Source organism: Acartia tonsa, chromosome 4, assembly GCF_053477335.1.
Source record: "Acartia tonsa isolate MP-2025a chromosome 4, ASM5347733v1, whole genome shotgun sequence".
Classification (NCBI taxonomy): Eukaryota; Metazoa; Arthropoda; class Copepoda; order Calanoida; family Acartiidae; genus Acartia; species Acartia tonsa.
In genome coordinates, this window is record NC_137263.1 from 4514349 (window position 1) to 4534666 (window position 20318).

General features: G+C 32.9%; 1 protein-coding gene and 1 long non-coding RNA gene across 2 annotated transcripts; both read right to left on the minus strand.

The window, feature by feature from the left end:
* Positions 1 to 1231: 1231 nt before the first annotated feature.
* LOC145318192 (uncharacterized) lies at positions 1232 to 2587 on the minus strand. Its single transcript, XR_013879247.1, has 3 exons — positions 2512 to 2587; positions 2132 to 2164; positions 1232 to 1279 (listed from the first exon to the last, which is right to left on the minus strand). It is a non-coding gene; the product is annotated as an uncharacterized LOC145318192 (long non-coding RNA).
* A 1361-nt stretch (positions 2588 to 3948) lies between these two features.
* LOC145318156 (outer dynein arm-docking complex subunit 4-like) lies at positions 3949 to 18121 on the minus strand. Its single transcript, XM_080159502.1, has 12 exons — positions 18083 to 18121; positions 16042 to 16174; positions 15529 to 15568; positions 15250 to 15285; positions 14656 to 14692; positions 14394 to 14447; positions 10434 to 10526; positions 9831 to 9917; positions 9266 to 9355; positions 7264 to 7310; positions 6208 to 6296; positions 3949 to 4040 (listed from the first exon to the last, which is right to left on the minus strand). Exons 1-12 carry the CDS (start codon positions 18119 to 18121, stop codon positions 3949 to 3951), a joined length of 837 nt encoding a protein of 278 aa, XP_080015628.1.
* Positions 18122 to 20318: the final 2197 nt, after the last annotated feature.

A 20318-nucleotide genomic window follows, 5' to 3' on the forward strand; every position in this document is an offset into this window, starting at 1 on the left:
CAAAATACATATATTTCATTATCTAATAGATTATTGTTTCTTTACTTGATACTTCCCCAGAACTGATGCCGAGAATCTATAAACTCCAGTCCTTCCGAGGCAACCTAAACACAGCTATGATGAATTATAGAGTTGCTACGCCCAAGAACTGATGCCGTGAATCTATAAACTCCAGTCCTTCCGAGGCAACCTAAACACAGCTATGATGAATTATAGAGTTGCTACGCCCCAGAACTGATGCCGTGAATCTATAAACTCCAGTCCTTCCGAGGCAACCTAAACACAACTATTAATTATAGAGTTGCTACGCTCCAGAACTGATGCCGTGAATCTATAAACTCTAGTGCTTCTGAAGCAACCTAAACACAACTATTAATTATAGAGTTGCTACGCTCCAGAACTGATGCCGTGAATCTATAAACTCTAATCCTTCTGAAGCAACCTAAACACAACTATAAATTATAGAGTTACTACGCTCCAGAACTGATGTCGTGAATTTATAAACTCTAATCCTTCTGAAGCAACCTAAACACAACTATAAATTATAGAGTTACTACGCTCCAGAACTGATGTCGTGAATTTATAAACTCCAGTCCTTCTGAAGCAACCTAAACACAACTATTAATTATAGAGTTGCTACGCTCCAGAACTGGATGCCGTGAATCTATAAACTCCAAACCTTCTGAAGCAACCTAAAAACAACTATTAATTATAGAGTTGCTACGCTCCAGAACTGATGCTGTGAATCTATAAACTCTAATCCTTCTGAAGCAACCTAAATACAACTATGATAAATTATAGAGTTGCTACGCTCCAGAACTAATGCCGTGAATCTATAAACTCTAATCCTTCTGAAGCAACCTAAATACAACTATGATAAATTATAGAGTTGCTACGCTCCAGAACTAATGCCGTGAATCTATAAACTCTAATCCTTCTGAAGCAACCTAAACACAACTATTAATTATAGAGTTGCTACGCTCCAGAACTGATGATGTGAATCTATAAACTCCAAACCTTCTGAAGCAACCTAAACACAACTATTAATTATAGAGTTACTACGCTCCAGAACTGATGCCGTGAATCTATAAACTCCAGTCCTTCTGAAGCAACCTAAACATAACTATTAATTATAGAGTTGCTACGCTCCAGAACTGATGCCGTGAATCTATAAACTCCAGTCCTTCTGAAGCAACCTAAACACAACTATTAATTATAGAGTTACTACGCTCCAGAACTGATGCCGTGAATCTATAAACTCCAGTCCTTCTGAAGCAACCTAAACATAACTATTAATTATAGAGTTGCTACGCTCCAGAACTGATGCCGTGAATCTATAAACCCTAATCCTTCTGAAGCAACCTAAACACAACTATGATCAATTATAGAGTTACTGCGCTTAAAATGTTATAGTTTATTATAAAAAAAAAACTTTTCAAGCTACTTTCCAGTATGTCTTCGAAACCAATAAATATCCGGTGGATTAGAACAAGTTCTCAGCTATACTAAAAAGTCATGTATAGCATCGAATTACAGAAATTTTATAGAAATATTAAAGTAAAAATCATAAAATTAAAACCAGTTTTGTTAGACCGGTTTCGGCCCCTTGGGGCTAACTGTTTTTAATCTTACAAGTTTTCATTTTAATATCCAAGGAAAGCTGTCTATCATACGATGAAATGAATAACCATTACTAAATAAACTATGCTGTATTATTTTAAAATAAAAGAGGATTTAATAAAATATTTATGTTTAAAACATACAATTGATAGGTCAATGGAACACAAATAAATTTTCTATTAAATATAAAATTGTTTTTTTTTAATTTATTAATCTTCCATTAACTTAATCACAGACATATTCATAACTGTGGAAAATCATTATACAATTTAAAAACTGAAAGAAAAGCAAATAAATCACTAAATCTTCAGCAAAATAAAACACAAAACCTCTCTTATATTTATAAGAGTAACAAACAAGCAAACAAAAAAACGGACGGATAAACTTTTTGGGAACCATCGTTTTAGATGTTCCAAAGGCCATACAAATGACGAGAAAGCGTTGTTGTTTTTTTGAATTGGTGGAAGAAGTGAAAACTAGATGCCTTTTTTTTTAAGTATAAAAAACTTACCCTACATACAATATCTGATGTCTCTTCGAATTCCTAAAAATAAAATAAAATATACAATAATTTTAACAAAATTAATTGCATTAAAAACACTTTAAAAGTTTGCAAATTCTCAACAAAAAAACTACAAATGGTGTTTTTTTAGTAATTTTTTAGTGACATTGAGCTGCATATTACACTAGTATCTAAAGTTTTATAATAACGTTTTCATAATAACTTTGAAGACTTGAATTGATTTTGATTGGTTGGTTCATTAAGTTGAGTGTCCAAGCGATTAAACCACTGATTGTTATCTACAGAAGAGTTAATTTTGTGTATCATCATTGGAGATGTACATCAATTTATCGGCTGTTGTCTTATCCCTTTAGATCCCTGAATCTAACCTCTTCATTTTCTCCTGGAGGTATGTGTGACTCCATCATTTTCTGGCTTAATATCTCCATAAAGTTGTAGTCAACCTGTCATCACCAGTCATACCATTATTTTTCAAAGTGTTCGGCAACCCGCGACCGTGGCTCAGCGCGTAGCGCATCCGCTCATTTTCGGGGATGTGATCAGGGAGAAAGGGAGGGGACAATGGGCAATTAATTAAATTTAAGAGTTAAAAAGAAAGGCTATGAATTCCAGATTAATCCAGAAAATTTGGAGGAAATTGTAAAGAGATTGTTAGTTAAATTCAATAAACTATAAACTAAGAAAAAAGTTCCAAGAAAAAAAGCAATCATTTGAAAATTAGATTACCAGTATAACAGACTGACGTAACCATTCTGTATTTAATTACTAGAAAAATCTCCCTGGAGCTCTCCAGATGACAGGTAAAGGGAAAAGAAAAGTGGGGGTAAGGGATATGAACAGGGAAAAAAGGGACAGGCAGGCGTGTAGAGTCATATTCTTGTTCAGAATAATAGATTTCCATAGCCCCATGTAAAGCAAAATCACAACTTGTTTTTGATCAAATATAATGAGGTTTTATGGTGTGATTTTTATATTACAAGATTATTGGACCCGGCCAACTGCTGGCTGGCTCGGCAAGAATATCCTGTTTACTTCCATTGCCCCTTGCATCCACCTCCCTTCTCCTTTTCCCTATCATCTGCTATAAAAAAGGGAGGTGGGGGAAAGGGGAGTGAAATAGATTATGGGAGGGGACTGTATATTCTTAACTTTCTTAACTCTCTGTCTGCTATATTCAAAACTTACACAGCGAGTAGCGGCATTTTCTGCGCTAGTACCCAAACTCAGTCAGAAACTGCTAAATTCTTGCACATTCCCTTTAAGCCAGTACCCAAAGTCTTAGACTCCTAAAAATTGAATAATCGATCCATTGCCCCCTCCCTTACTCCCTGGATGTGATAGATTCGAATCCCGGTTTACCAACGCGTCATAACTTAAGACGTTAATAATGGTTTCTACTGCTTCTTTGTCAGGCGTGCGACATTAATATTTAGAGTGAGGGGAATGCTTGGTCCAAAACAGGCGCAACTCATTACCATGCACATGTAGGACTTCCTGGCATATGAAGAAAAACAAGAGCTGGATCTTTAAATCATTTTAGTGGTGAGCCAGATAGGGTTGAGCCGTATTTCAGCCAATCACAGCACGGCATTTCATAAAATGCTGTGCCCTCATTGGTGGAAAGTTGGCTCACCCCAATCTGGCTCACCACTAAAATGATTTAAAGATCCAGCTCTTATCCATCAAAAAAAAGGTCAAAAGGACTGTCAGATAAAGTAAGTATACCAAAAAAATAATCATTAATTAATTACTTAAAGGGTATGTTTCATAAACTTTAATAGCAACAAAAAGATTGTTGCGGCTTCCTAGCTCAATGCTCCGTGGCCAAGAGAGACGGCAACGGCCGAGCCCTCTGGTTTGAATCCATAATGATATGTCCAAAAATTACCATGAGTCTCTAAACAAAAATAAATGTTTTAAAACTTCAAAGATTTTTTTTAATTGAAAGAATTTTTTTCCTGTCTTGAAGGAGGGAGGGGACATTGGACTGTAAAATAATTAAACTCTTTGGGTACTTATATCATATATTGATTGAATGGTTTAAACTAGTAATGTACAAACTCTTAACCCAATAATTTTAAACTCTTAATTTATTAATTTTCTAACAAACTTCCGTGATCTAACTTAATCATCTAATAACAATGCTCCCACCCTTCACATATAAAAGATAATTATTGAAATTATTTAACATTTATATTTTCCTGGTCAGTGTATTTCTTTCTACTTGGTCCCTTCTTCTTTCTAAATAAAGACGTAATAAAATAAAAATCATGGAGGGGGGGCATAGACATCCAAGCTTTTTATTTTGGGGGGGTATTTACCCCCCTAAATTGTTTGGGGGGATAAATACCCCCTCCTTAATGGTTGGGGGTGCCTACGGCACCCCCAGGGTAGGGGTAAATTTTAAATGGGGTGGGGGGGTAGAATGAAAAGAATTTTGGGGGTGACTTGGACGTCTATGGGGGGGGGGGCTACATTGCTAAGGAAAATTGAATGTTGAGGGTGGACTTCCCTTCCTGACAAGTCGTGCCCCTAGAAGCCTCTTGGGGGTGTAGATGCTAGCTAATAGTATCATAAAAAGCAGTTTCATCTTTTATTAAAATTAAATTATTTTCTTTATTTATAGAAACTAAAGACTTGGTGCTCTCTAAATAAATTTGATTATACCTCAAAAAAGCAAGATAGGTAATGTTTTCGTAATTTTTCGCCAATTTTTTCCCTTCTTGTTAAGAGATATATTGTCAGAGCTTTATAGAGCATGCTTTGTTTGTAAGAGATTCAAGAATAAAATAAAATTAAAATGGTTTTAAATTAAAACAAATGCTAGACAAACTAAATTACTTTTACCGCGTTTTTACTGATATTATCAAATTACAATTTAGATTAAAGAAAATTATTAATATCGAAATTAGTTTTATTGGGGTCAACTAAATTTTGTTTTTACTATCAAACTTTGCCTTGAAGCTTATAAAAATTAGCAATGGATTGGCACGGAGGCCCGCGCCAACAAAACTGGTATTAATTTCATGATTTTTTATGTTATTATTTGTGGAAATTTGTCTGTAACACGATACGGTATATGATTTTTAAACTACTTTCCACCAGAAATTTGAGTATTTTTAAAAGCGAAGCTTTTCTATAATTAGGGTCGGTCCGTCCGTCCGTCACGGATAGCTTTTTTCGTTAATTTAGACATGTTAGAATTGTCCTATCGATTTCAAATTTTGCATGGTGATTCCTTTAGTAGTTAGGTACGATTTAGAAAGCGTAGCAACTCTATAATCATTACCAAAATGCCCGTACGTCCATTTTAAAGATGTTGATTTTTTTACTTTTTTAAATAGCTTATTTCGTTAATTTAGGCATGTTAGAATTGTCCTATCGATTTCAAATTTTGCATGGTGATTCCTATAATAGTTAGGTACGAGTTAGAAAGCGTAGAAACTCTATAATCATTACCAGAATGTCCGTACGTCCATTTTAAACATGTTGATTTTTTTTTCATTTTTAACAATAAACTTGATGTGACCTAATTATCCGATTGATCTGATTTTTGGTATACTGATTCCTGGGACAACAAAGTACAATATCATAAGCGAAGCAACTCTATAATCAAGTCCTAAAAATGTAAGTATGTCCATAATCATTATCCTGTATCAAGCAGTTTTTCAACAAATTTACTTACAATTTTGCTTTGACTCTTATACATTCGCATTCTGATTATTCAGTTCTGACACTATATAAGTGTTTATGTCCGTTTGTCCTACCGTTTCAGTGCTTCGCTTTTATGGATGTTGTCATCCTTGTTTCATTATATTTTCAGTATAGCTTCGAAACCGATTAATATCCGCTGTATTCTAACCGGTTCTCAGTCATATTGAAAAATCATGTATAGCATCGTATTTCAGACAATTTTCCAGGAATATTAAAATAAAAATCAAAAAATTAGTACCAGTTTTGTAAGCAAGGACCTTCGGCCCCTCATAACATATAACTTTTCATTTTAATATCCGCGGAAAATTGTTTTAAAACCTACTTTGTATTAGATTCTTGCTCCATATTACTTTCCTCCAGAGACTTGAGTATTTCTTCATAGACTTGTCCCCCGCCTGAATCACTGTCCTTCTCTCCAACCATCACCAGGCGGGGCTTACTGAAATTTTAGGGAAGCTTTTTATAGTGCTTTTAAAAAATGGTGTCATACTGGCCTACTATTGGTCAATTAAGATGAATACTGGCCTGTAGTTAGTTATTTAGTCTGTGTATTAGCCTATCATTGGTCATTTGTAATGTATGACGTAATTTTAATAGGCATTATAAAGAGCATCATTTTAGGTTACTAATAGTTGCTCCCCTAGCCCTTAGGGGATTGGGCTAAAGGGTTAATATCAGGGCTCGGCAGCCACGCGTCAGTCGCGTAAAAGCCTCGGTGATATTGTCATATTATAAATTTCATATTAAGCTGGATGTCTAAACCTGTTCTTTAACAGACGATTTTTAGAAAATTTAGCCTTATACCTGCATAATATGGCTTAAAAGTGTCCAAGTAGTTTTCAGTCCAGCATTAAAGGTAATGTGGTATTGGTTCAACAAACATACATCCAGTTACTTTGCGATAAGAAAACGTAAATACAAAACAATTTCCTTACAACCAAAATTTATATAGAATAATTTAACTTTTACAATTCTGCTTAGTTTCTTCATACTTGGAATATTTACACTGTAATGACTGTATGTTTTTGTATTGAAAGTTGAAATAATAATTAAACATTCTACATTTTAAGCTATTTTTTAAAAGGTCAAATTGCATAGGATTTTCACTTTTTAATATCAAAGGGTAGTTTCTTTTTTTTATAAATGTCGATTGTCTAATTTTTTTAAGTTAAAAAAGAAAGTATTATTACAGTGCAGTGTAAAAAAAAGTGGACCATGGAAAGAAAACGGAGTAGAAAGGTTCTTTTAGGTTAGGCAAATGTTAATGATTGCCCTGCAGGGTTAGGAAATTGGCCCCGCAGCTTTAGAGCCCCCGCAGGAGCTTTAAATAGGAGAAGAGCTCTTGTGAAAATACGACGAAACCCGATACTTCGTTTTCTTTCCATGATCCTATAAAGTTTCTTTACCTTGCCTCTTTTCTGAATAATGTCAAAACTTCATCTACGCCATCCCACTAAAGAAAGAAAAATTATCATTATACATACTAAAAGTAACAGGATGTCTGATAACCAGCGGCTGCTACTGCTGCTTTGTCAGGTGCTTGACACCTATAGTAGAAGTAGGGGAATGCCTTAGCCCACACACAGGCGCAAGTCATTACCATGTATAGTTAGGACTTCCAGACAAAGGTCGTTCAATCCAAGGGTTGGTTGTCTATAACCCGAAGCGACACTAAGCCCTCTAGAGATCATCAACAGGATGTCTATCTGTGTGTAACAAAGGATCTCGCTAATTGCTTAACCAATATTATTTTCCTTGTCAGTGAAGCTTCTTATAGGTACTATAACTATTTTTGGGAGTGTACTTCACCCTCCAAGAGAAATCTGTGGTAAGTTCATCACCTACAGACACAGAAAAGTTTCGCTACTAGAAATGGTTCTTATTTTTGTGAATTGTTACTAATGCAGCAAATAATTAGTCTGCAGTCCTCAACAAAACAAAGCAGAAATTAAGCAATAACAGTTTCTTCAAGTTCAGACCAACTAGATATCCGCTTAGAAATCTAGTAGAAATTGTAATTTAATTTTTAATAAGAACCTTTTTTGTTAATGTATTTTTGTAATTATAATTTTAAAATTCATGTTTTAATGGACTACGGACTTTTTGGTGATGATTATAGAGTTGCTATGCTTCCTTAATGGTACCTAACTGTTATAGGAATCAGCATGCAAAGTATGACACCGATAGGACAATTCTAACATGTCTAAATTAACAAAAAGATTTAATCGGCACGGACGGACGAACTGACCATAATTATAGAAGAGCTACGCTTTAAAAAAAGAGGCGTGTGCGTCATTACTTTTTCTCTAAAATTTAACTTTAGGGTTACAGTACAGTGTACTGTGTTCGTTTATGGAGTTTAAAAAGTTATTGCAAATAATATTTATTTATTGTGAGCAAACTATTTTCGCAATATGCTAATAAAATCAATGTAAATGACAAGTTTCTTCTGCTAATTATAAATTATGCTAAAAGAAAGTTGAAAGGTTTTGCAGAAGCATATTATGCTATTCCAATCATCAGCCAAAATCACGACTCAAGTCATGAACCTTTCCTATTCTATCAAGAAGCTTTTATAGTGCTTATAAAAATTACGTTATACTAACCTACTATTGGTCAATTAAAAAGTATATTGGCCTCTGCCATTGGTATTTTAGTCTGTGTATTGGCCTATCATTGGTCATTTTTATTGTATGAAGTCATTCTTTATAGGCACTAAAAAGAGATTGATTTTCTCATTTTTAAATCAATGATCCTAATTAACCACTGAACCGAATGAGTTTTCAATTTCAGGGAAGCTTTGATATGTACTGAGATTATTTTAAGCTATTTCATTTTCTAATATAATTCTTGGTTTAAGCCTTTTCTCTCTCTCTCTCTCTCTCTCTCTCTCTCTCTCTCTCTCTCTCTCTCTCTCTCTCTCTCTCTCTCTCTCTCTCTCTCTCTCTCTCTCTCTCTCTCTCTCGCTCTCTCACTTCAAATACAGACCCTAGATGCAACGATACTAATAAGTTTTCATTTGTGACCAGAACTAGGTATATTTGATGGATTTTGATACCTTTTATTTCTTTGACACTAAGGTTAAAAACTTTGTGACATTTATAAGTTTTGTAACTTTCCTCTTTACCTTGTAAATAGAGATAATCTAGAGACATACCTTAGAAACTCTAAATCATCCAATAGAATAACAGTAAAGGTACATTCCAGCATGTCATTGGTTCAAACATTTTGCAGATTTTTGGTATGAAATGGGATATGTTTTTCATTTCGTTTGCATTATAAGGCAGCTATAAATTGCCGCATAAATTCGGCCCCTCGGGGCTAACAAAACTGGACTTAATCTTATAATTTATCATTTTAATATACGCTGAAAGCTGTCTATAATACAATGCGATAAATAACTATTACCTTAAAGATGGTCAGTGGTAAACTGTTTGATATAGTTTTCTTTGCTTTGATAATTCCAAGTTTAAACTCTTCGTTATCCGGTGATAAAGACTAAATATATATATATATATAAATAAAAAAAGGTAAAATCATAGACTGTAAATTTTATTAAAATTCTATAGGAAAAAATTTCAAAATAACAAGCTTAACCTATGTTAATCACTTTATTGTTTACTATCGTATTCGCCCCTAGCCTCTAGGGGCTTGACCCCAAGACATATTTGGAAGTCACCCTCCTATATAGAATCTTCGTAATTAAAAAAAATGAGGAAGGGGTATTTTTTTCACAAGTCCTTCGCCCCGGGGTGTGGTGGGGGATACCCCACCCCACTTATTTGTTGTAGGTTACAAAAAGAAAAATAAATAGTGGTGGTTCAGCCCCCAGGAAGACAGCCTAAAACCGCCACAGGACCAGTAGGTATATTCTCTGAAGAGTAGAATCCGATCGATTCAGTGGTTACTAAGATCTTAAGCTTCAGACAGACAAACATCATTGTACTTTGTATTATAGATTTAATATACTTACCAATCCTTTATGAAAGCACATGAGAGCATGTTCAAATTTACACATATTAAACAGAGACTCGGCTTTTCCATAGATTGCTTTGGCATACTGAAATAGTTATTTATTGCATCGTATTATAGACAGCTCTCCGCTGATATTAAAATTAAAAATTATAATATCAAAACCAGTTTTTTAGCCCCGAGGAGCTAAAACTGATATTAATTTTATGATTTTTATTTTAATATTCGTAGAAAATAGTCAGTAATACGACGATGTGCATGTTTTTTTTATATATAGCATCAATTAGAACCGGTTGTAATCTAGCAGATATTAATCGGTTTCAAAGCCATACTTGAAATAGTTTTAATGATATTTTTCAAATATCTAATTAATCAAAATTTTGAAATAAATATATTTCAATTTAAAATTCAATATGATTAAGCTCTTTATAGTGCATATAATAAATGGTTAAATTAAAAACTTTTTGCCGAAAAATCCCGAATGACGCTATATTAGAATAAAGGACTACTCAAATATGACGTCATTTAAAATACTTTAGTAAAAACTCAAAGTTACCCCTTTATTTTTATCATTTTTTTTTTCAATGAAATACAAGTTTGTTACCGTTGGATCTTGAGCTAGAACTTGTTCCGAATCAGCCAGGGCCTGTTGCCATTTTCCAAGCTGCAGGTTACATCTACTCCTGGTGGCTCTAACCTGTAGATATAGGTTTTAATTATCAAGATATTGCTGCCATTTTCCTAGCTGCAGGTTACACCTACTCCTGGTGGCTCTAACCTGTAGATATAGGTTTTAATTATCCATGTACTGCTGCTATTTTCCTAGCTGCAGGTTACACCTACTCCTGGTGGCTCTAACCTGTAGATATAGGTTTTAATTGACCAGGTATTGCTGTTATTTTTCCAAGCTGCAGGTTACACCTTATCCTGGTGGCTCTAACCTGAAGATATAGATTTTAATAATCCAGGGATTGTTGCTATTTTCCTAGCTGCAGGTTACACCTACTCCTGGTGGCTCTAACCTGTATATATAGGTTTTAATTATCCAGGAATTGCTGCCATTTTCCAAGCTGAAGGTTACACCTACCCTGGTGGCTCTAATCTGTAGATATAGGTTTTAATTATCCAGGTATTGCTGCCATTTTCCTAGCTGCAGGTTAAATCTACTCCTTGTCGCCCTAATATGTAAATATAGGTTTTATTATCCAGGCACTGCTGTCATTTTCCAAGCTGCAGGTTGCATCTGTTCCTGGTGGCTCTAACCTGTAGATATAGGTTTTAATTATCCATATACTGCTGCTATTTTCCAAGCTGCAGGTAACATCTTCTCCTGGTGGCTCTAACCTGTAGATATAGGTTTTAATTATCCAGACAATGCTGCCAAAGCTAGAAGATACATTAAACCTACTACTGGTGGCACTTGCCTTTATATTTATATATGCAGTTATGGATTCATCCTAAATGGACGTGGGGTTAAACCCTCATATTTGAAACTGGAACCTCTTTATCAGCATCATTATTTTATGAGGTGGGGGGGGGGGGGGTAGTTTTTTTAGTAATGAGGCTTTCCTACGAAAATGGCCTAAAACCTAAGTGAGACCAGGTAGAATATTTCCAGAATTCAGAGCTATTTCTTGGTTATATCTACTCCTGCTAATCCAACCATTTGCCAAGTTTGATATATTTGCCTCCACTGTTTTCCTTTTGGCTGATTTAGAGAATATATATCTAGGTAATATCTATTATATTGAAGGAAAGATCCTTTAATTGAAACATTGAATATTATGTATTATGTAGTTCAATAATAGACCGCTAGATGTTATCATATATTTTTATAAATATATCAAAAGAATTAGTTTACTTTGCCAAAGAAAAAATCAAAACATATTTTATTATTTAATTTAATTATAAAAATTTTTTTTAATTATCAAAATAATAAAACTGAAAAATTATGGGGAAAAATTTCTTTATTTTTTACAAATTTTATTTTTATTTTGATTATAATTGAAAGTAGTTACTTATCAAAAGAAATTATTGTTTTTATATACAATTTTTGTATGCTGCGATGTCTTTAATTTGCAGTAATAATTTCAACATTTGAACTGTTGTTGTTTGAAAGGGGCATCAAAAATATTCAGTGCACCTGTAGAATCATACTGCAGAGTTAAAAAAAGAATAATAACCCACATCAATTTTTATTTGCCAAGTTTTTATGACCCGATGTTTTCAAATAAATTCTTTTTATGAGTGATTTGTAAGGGATAGTTGCATGAAATGCATTTCAGAAAAATAATTACAAGCTTAAGTTACAAGTATAGAATCTTTTTTGACAGAGGGTGAAGCTTTTTAAAAACCGTCATACATAATTATAGAAATTTAGCATATTGTAATTTATGTGTATCTATATCATCTATATCATATCTATGCAAAAAAACTCATATGTGTAAATTCTTCCCCCCTTAATTGTCTTTCACCAGCCAACGAGCGAGGTGTCACCAGTGAAGGACTTGCCTATAAGCGCGATATGTGTGTAATGAATCCATGGGGTCTCCTCCAAAAATTGATATACCTGTAATTTTCCACGGGAATAGAACCCACCATCCTATTGTTGTATATACAGTATGACCCTCGAAAAAGTATTTTTAAGCATCTGCAGCCCTTATTTCTCAATGAATTATTAAAAAATGCATATGTCCTTGTTCTCCATAGCATTGCACGTAAGTAGATATAAAAATATTCTTTTTACCTCCATTAACACCAGAGATTTTTAGTGCTAAAGTTTTGAAAAAGTGACTGAGCAAAAAGTAACTTTTAACATGAAACGATTTTTTTAGCAAAATTAAGCTAGAAATCCTTTTATTTTTGTTACTCGCAGAAACTTTATACAAAAATGAAATAAAAAATTTAGTTTTTGAGTAAAAAGCATTTTTTTACACATATTTTTTGAGTCTTTTTAGTTTAATGATATTTTGAAAAACTTACTTATTAGGCAAAATTGTTTAAGATTAAAAAACCAAATAAATCTCTATGAATATAGCAGGAAAATTGTTTTTGTTTCACAATCCTAACTTTAATAACAAAAAAGTTATAAAGAAAATAAAAATAAAACATAATGATTTTTTAGTCTAAAAAGCTTAATTTACCCCCTATTAAATAATTGAGATGTCAGAAAAGTAGGCGGAGCAACTGTCATAATTAATCCTTTTCTATAAATAAGGGTTAATAAATAACTTAAAATTTGCAAATAATCAATTCATTCAGTAGTATTTTTTGCCATTAAAAATTTATATTTTTTTGTGGAATAAAAAAGAAATATTTAGTTAACTTGTTTTTCTTTGTGTCTCATTATTCAGTTGCCAGAAAAACGTAATATAACCATCCAAAAAATAAGAGAAACAAAAAAAAATTCTTTTTCTCAGTCACTTTTTCAAAACTTTAGCTCTAAAAATCTCCGGTGTTAATGGAGGTAAAAAAAATATTTTTATATCTACTTACGTGGAATACTATGGAGAACAAGGACATCTGCATTTTTTAATAATTCATTGAGAAATAAGGGCTGCAGATGCTTAAAAATACTTTTTCGAGGGTCATACTGTATGTTATAACTAATTATAATTCTTCCAATTAGCCGACTTGTTCACAACTGCTATCAATCTGAGAATGTGTTGATTTACAAAGGTACTTTTTACATTTTGAATTTGAAAGTTATTGATACTTAATTGTATTCTTTACTTAAAAGCACAAATGCAAACAAATTTATTTGTTCTTTACATTTGATGAAATTTAAGAAAGAGTGGTTTAATTCAATTCAATTAAGATTATATTAATTCTATGATTAATATCTTTTTTTGTTATGTGTAATGAAATTATTGCTTTATGAGACGCTTCGCTCCTCTAAATATATTGTAGAAAGGCTATGTATAATGTGTAAATTTCTTTTGTAAGCATTAACTTATTTTGTCTCTATTTTGAAATAGTGAAAATATTTTGATTATGTTATTAATTCATATTTTTCTGTTTAGTGCCACAGTTTTATAATTTTCGACTTTTGCTAAAATAAAGTATTTATGTAAACCGGCACTTAGTTAATCTTTTGATAGTAGGCATCGGTTATTCTCGTCGTAGCCGCTTCGCTGATCAAGAGCGGATCTTGACAGCATCAAAGATGATAATTTTGTATTACAATAAATAACAAACAATTGGACATCACTAAATTAGTCTTCATGCTGTTTTGTGAAAATAAGCCAGCCATTTAAATTGCATATAACACAAGAATACGATTTTCAAGTCTTGATATTCTTATAACTACATGGTAGAAAATTGAAAATCTTTCAAATATATATCCTTTAAATGCAGTTCAAACCATTCAACAGGAAAAAATAAGCAGTTTATTAAATTCAAGTTTAAATGCTTTTCGTGCAACTACCCCTTTGCTCACTTCTTGAATTTTAATTACGAGAATCTCACTAATAACAACAACATCCTAATCTAATTAAATACTAAACAATTACCAACCAAGGTTTTAAATGTATCTAAGCTTATTGAAGAAAAAACAAAAACAAACCTGTTTTGAATCTGGATCAAGCATCAAAGCTTTGTTTAACAACCTTAATGCCTCCTAAAAATAATGATTCATAAAAAAATGTATCAAATACTAATTTATATGTGAATATAATGGATGTAGAATATACGTGGATATTATGACAGGAGAAAATTGTCATTTAATATGTGGGAGGGGAAGGGCGAGGTCTTTATTTGAGAACATTAAAATCTGGTGTAAGAGTAAGATCCATGAAATAATAACTAACAAAATAAAATAAACTTACATGTGTTTTCCCTTTGCTCATAAAGTATTCAGCTTGTCTGAAAACATATTCTTATATTTAATTTTTTCTCGGTAAAATAAGGTTATTATGAAAAAAATGTCAAAATTACTGTGTTTGTTTGGAAGTTATAACAAACTAAGTTAGTCTTTTATAAAACTAGAGGCTTTACTCCTAGATAATAGTGGTATCACCCCAAGATTAAGCTGGAGTGTCCTCAATTCTTATATTTTTAAGAATTATTTTTTTTGAAGCAGATAGAAGTTTTTCTATGTGGGGGGTGTCCAAACTTCAACGCTGAAAATTGCAAGTCAAAGGTTTTAACCCCTACAGATCGGGCCCCAATTCTCACCTTAATAGATGGGGGGGGGGGGCTTATTTGCCCCCCCCCCCTCTATCTCGGCTCCTGTTACAGTTAGAGACATAATTTTTTTTCTGGTGGTTCATGTACATATTTAGAGAAAATTACTTTTCCAAGTCATAGTGGTCAGACCGCTCCTTAGCCTCTTTTACATTGAAAAAACTAAAGGGGGGTCAATATGACCCCCCCCCCCCCCGATCTGTAAGGGTTAATATGAGAATTAACGGGAAAGTTACCTGAGAAAGACGTGTTCATCCGGATCTCCTGGTCCCCTATAAAGTAAATATACATTTCTTAGTCAAATCGAATCGTCTTGAAATTTGTACTATGGATTAAACAGTTGACATCAAACATTTTGTTTTAGTCAATGTGAATAAAATTAATTGTTACAATCGCTTTACAAAGATATATAATATTATTAATAAGGTTGTTGATAGCCTAGAAAAGTAACGAAACGAGTTTGGTAAAATAATAAATAATATTTTTTTAGTTTAATAATAACGACATTGGCTTACCTTTCTTCTGAAGTATCTAGGCCAGACGCTCGAATATCACCTACATTATAAATTAGGTTAAAGGCATACTGCAACAAAGCATTCAAACTTTTAAGGTAAACTTATCAAAATTAAAGAAACTAATTAATGTAATACAATTTTTAAGGTTCTATCGTTCTTAAAGCTATATAGATATTATAATGTTAATCGAAGTTCGTAAAAATATTTCATGGAAGGGTATTTTTTTCAGGTGGGCTTTGCCCAATGGTGCGGTCGGGGTTCCTCACCTCCCTTATATTTTTTTCTTTTTAAAAAAATTGTTGGGAAGGTGATTTTTTCCATTTTTTAGGGGATGGAAGTGTCCTAACCTCCAAGAAAATAATTTAAACCACTACAGGACCAGTAGGTATATTTCCTGAACAGTAGAGCCCAATGGGTTCAATGGTTTTCGAGATCTTAAGCTTCATACAGATGGACAGACAGACAGACTTCCTTCTACTTTGAAATTATTAAATTTATAATAAAAATATTTACCTTTAAGATCTCCGCCCTCTCCCTCCAGTACTACAGCAATACCTCTCTGTTTATCAACATACTGAACACTGGCTAGGGCTGCAGCCTCCTCCCCTGTCAATTTCTGGGCTTTCCTCCTGTGTAAAAGTATATCCTTGTTAGGAATAATAAATTTATTATTACTTGGATGTTACACCAGATTTACAAGTTTTCTAATTAGCTGGACAAAGAGTCTCAAAAATCAGCCATGTGACGTCATTTTTATGAGGTCACAAGGCTGATTTTTTAGACACTTTTTCCAGCTACGTTTAATACGAAATGAAACTTACAGTGAGCTAAAATAACGATACCCCTATCCTTCCCCTCTCGTCCTACTGGATGAACGAACTGCCCAAAAAATGAATTCCATGTTATCAACCTAAATTGCGACAATTTTTTCCCTTGTCATTAATATCCACATATATTTTATATACATTTTAGAATTTAACTTTTTTTAAACGATTGGTTCTTTCAAACCTGCGAATGACAGAAAAAACGACTTTATGCACTGTAGTAAGTAAAAACTATAAAATTTTAATTTAAAAAAATTCTATTACAAGTGTTTTTTCTTGTTGAAAACTAAAGCTCTTTAAAGTGCCTATAAAAATGACGCCATACAATAAAAATGACCAATGATACACAGATTAATTTACCAATACATTTCAATTGACCAATGGTAGGCCAGTATGACGTCATTTGTCATAGGCACTATATGAAGCATCTTGAAAACTTAAATTTTTTCAAAACGATTTGTTTTTATGATCTTGAGAAAAGAATATTTAAAAAAATGCATTTAGATAATTACTCCACTTTAAAAAAAAAGCACTTTGTATAAAAAAGAAAAACATTCTTAATTGTGGAATTAAATTGTGACAAGAACAAATGTATACAATAGTAGCGAAGCTGTATACCCCTACAATAAAGTAACAGGATATGTGTCCGTCTGTAAAGTGTATTTACTTAAGGATCTCGCTAACTCCTAAACCGATATGGTTATCCTCTACACAAAATATGTTAGTGAAAGAATATTCAAAAGTAAGTATTAGAAAAAGAAATTATTCGTTCTGTTTCATTTTTAAGCTTTTTGCCTTCAGCTGCGATTCACTACATTACTGATTTAAAGAAAGAAGACCACCATACTGAATATAATGCAGCTTCGCTTCTATTTATTTTCCAGTATGAAAACTCATGTATAGCATCGTATTACAGACATTTTCTACGAATATTAAAATAAAAATCATAAGATTATTAACAGTTTTGATAGCCTGGGACTTCTTATAACTTTTCATTTCAATATCCGTGGAAAGCTATCTTTAATACGATGCGATAAATAGCTATTCTATTTGGCATGATAATTCATGATCTAAGAATAATTGGTACTTTATCCCAAAGTTCCTTGCACGCACTGAAAGGCTCTCACGTTTTTTTTTAAATACCATTGGGGCTGTGCCATAACTCTGCAGGGCTAATCTGTACCCAATATAACCTAACCTAGGCTACGGTAAAAACAAAAACGCCAAATAATTTGTAATCTTACAGGGAAAATGTTTTCCAGTGGTGAATAAGAAGTTAATAATGGTCAGAATTGTGTGTATACTATATAATACTCATTGGACTGCGGACACTTCCACACGCAAAAAACAGTTTAATAAATAAACACAATCACCAAATTCAGAATATTTTCAATATGGCTTCCAAACCAATTAGAACCATTTCTTTCTCAACCATACTGAAAAATCATGTATATCATCGTATTAGACAAATTTACGCGAATAAAAAATTAAAATCATAAAACTAATACAAGATTTGTTAGCCATCGTTCGACCCATCGTGGCTAACAAAACTGGTTTTAATCTTAAATTTTTTTATTTAATTACCGTAGAAATCTGTCTATAATATGATGCGATAAATAACTATTGCCATAACTTTACGATAATTTGTAATTAAGATATGTCTAGGCTTTGACATTTAAATTTTTGTGTCAATTTTCTATATTGATATTTATGCGGAAATTATGGCTTACCTTACTCATTTCATTTATATTTAATTCTGTGTGATTCATTCTTATAAAACCACAACACCAAGTTTTGGAAAAAGTTTTTATTTAAGGCCAGAAACTTCTTTATGCAAGGCATGTATTTGTAACAGTTTTGCTAATGAAACTTGTTCCCTATTTACAGGAATGAGCGCAGAATATACGTGGATATTATGACAAACTTTTTTATGCAAGGCATGTATTTGTAACAGTTTGGCTAATGAAACTTGTTTCCTATTTACAGGAATGGATGTAGAGTATAGGTGGATATTATGACAGGAGAAAAACTGTCGTCAATTTAGGTTGCTATTTCTCCTGTCATTTATTGGTCAGTTCGTTCATCCAGTGGGAGGAGAGAAGATGGGGGAAAAGGCAAAACTAGATTCTTCAAAATGATATTTAGTCTATTTATTTATCGCTTTCCGAGGCAATCAATATGAAAAATTTTAGGATTAAAACTGGTTTTAATTTTATGATTTTTTTAACATTCATGGAAAATTGTCTGTAAATCAATGCTACACAACAGTTTTTACTGAGAACCGGTCCTAATCCAGCGGATATTAATTGGGTTCGAAGCTATACTAAAAAGAGTTTCATTGACCACACTATAAAATTTGCGGACAAGTCTCATTTCTCCAAAAATAAGAATGTTGTTCAATGTTTACATAATACTAAACTAGATTTGCGGCTCATTTGTCAAAACGATGGACAAAGCTTTAACAAGGAAAACACCATCCATTTGTTGCACGGCTCGTGATGTGGCTGACTGAGTTAAACCTTTCATCATTATGGAATAATGGACAATAGATATAGTATGTATATAAGTAGACAACCATCTTGATCCATTGACGGAGACTTTTTTTTCTGTTAGTAAATTGCGTTCTGATCTGTTTGTAGCGAGTTAGCTGTGTTAATATTTACGACGCTATTGGCTGATATTCAAAGACCCAATTAGAAGTCGGCACAGAGTCCATAAGGTAGAGGCATACAGTTATTTAAACCCTATTGTTTTTTTTTAACTAATGAAGAGACAATAGATTTCGTATGACAATTTTTAATTTTATGAAATTCGCGAAGGATTGTTAGATTAAGCTTTTAAATTGACCTATCGATTTTAAACTTGGGTTGAAGAATATAATGTAGTATAATACTCTAGCATGGGTTTTAATGCAGGAAGGAAGGGAAGAATGGGCTGTTTATTACACTTGTCCACAAAATTGCAAAATTACGTTTTCTTATTCGTTGGCTAATCAACTTTAGGGACTTTTTGAATTTTGATTGGTTGGTTTATTAAATTGAGTGTCCAAACGTTTTAACCACTAATTGTAATCTACAGAAGGGATAATTGTTTGTATTATCATTGAAGAAGCACATCAATTTATCGGCCATAGTCTTATCCCTTTAGATAAATGGTTACAATGATCTTTCTCATAAAAAAAATATTTTTAAAAATCTTGCCTTTCAAAAGCATCTATCTCTTTCTGTATCTCTCTAAATTGTTTGGCAATTCTTTTTGGAGCCATTTTTTCTGTAAGACAACAGATCTATATATACGTAAACTACCACCCTTTCCATGGACCTTTTTCGTCTGCTAGCAAATTGTTTTCTGCTACTTGGCTGTGTTAATATTCCCGATAAAATTAGTTGATTTTATAAGTATCCTCTTATTGTAAGACTATAACATCTATATATTAATATTGTATATTATATAACTTACTTTACATTACCAACGACCGTGGCTCAACACGTAGCGCATTTGCTCGTCGTCGGGAAGGTGATAGGTTCGAATCTCGGGCCGACACCGCGTCATAACTAAAAGACGTTAAAAATGGTTCCTACTGCTGCTATGTCAGATGCGCGACATAAATAGTTAGAGGGGAATGCCTGGCTCAAATAGGCGCAACTCGTTACCATGCACAGTTGGGACTTCTTAGACAAAGGTCGTGCATCACAGAGAGTTGGTTGTCTGTTACTTTACCTAATATCCTTAAGTGATGGACAGAGAAGGGTGCGTAACAATCATCCTTACTTCTCCTGGATTCTAGGACCAGGACCTAGACAGTACACCAAGTCGAAAAGGTCCTGGACTGTTTTCCATGTATATTAAAAAACATAATAAAATTAATTCCAATCAAAACTGGTTTTAATCTAATAATTTTTCATTTTAATATCCGCGGAAAGCAATATTATAATACAATAAATAACTATTCTTATTAAGTCTACA

Coding starts and splice junctions, on each gene's coding strand:
- LOC145318156 (XM_080159502.1), bottom strand. CDS start 18,121: ATGAATCACACAGAATTAAATATAAATGAAATGAGTAAG. Junction 15,286..15,528: donor CTAGATACTTCAGAAGAAAG/GTAAGCCAATGT, acceptor TTTACTTTATAG/GGGACCAGGAGATCCGGATG. Junction 4,041..6,207: donor ACTCAAGTCTCTGGAGGAAA/GTAATATGGAGC, acceptor ATTTTTGTTTAG/AGACTCATGGTAATTTTTGG.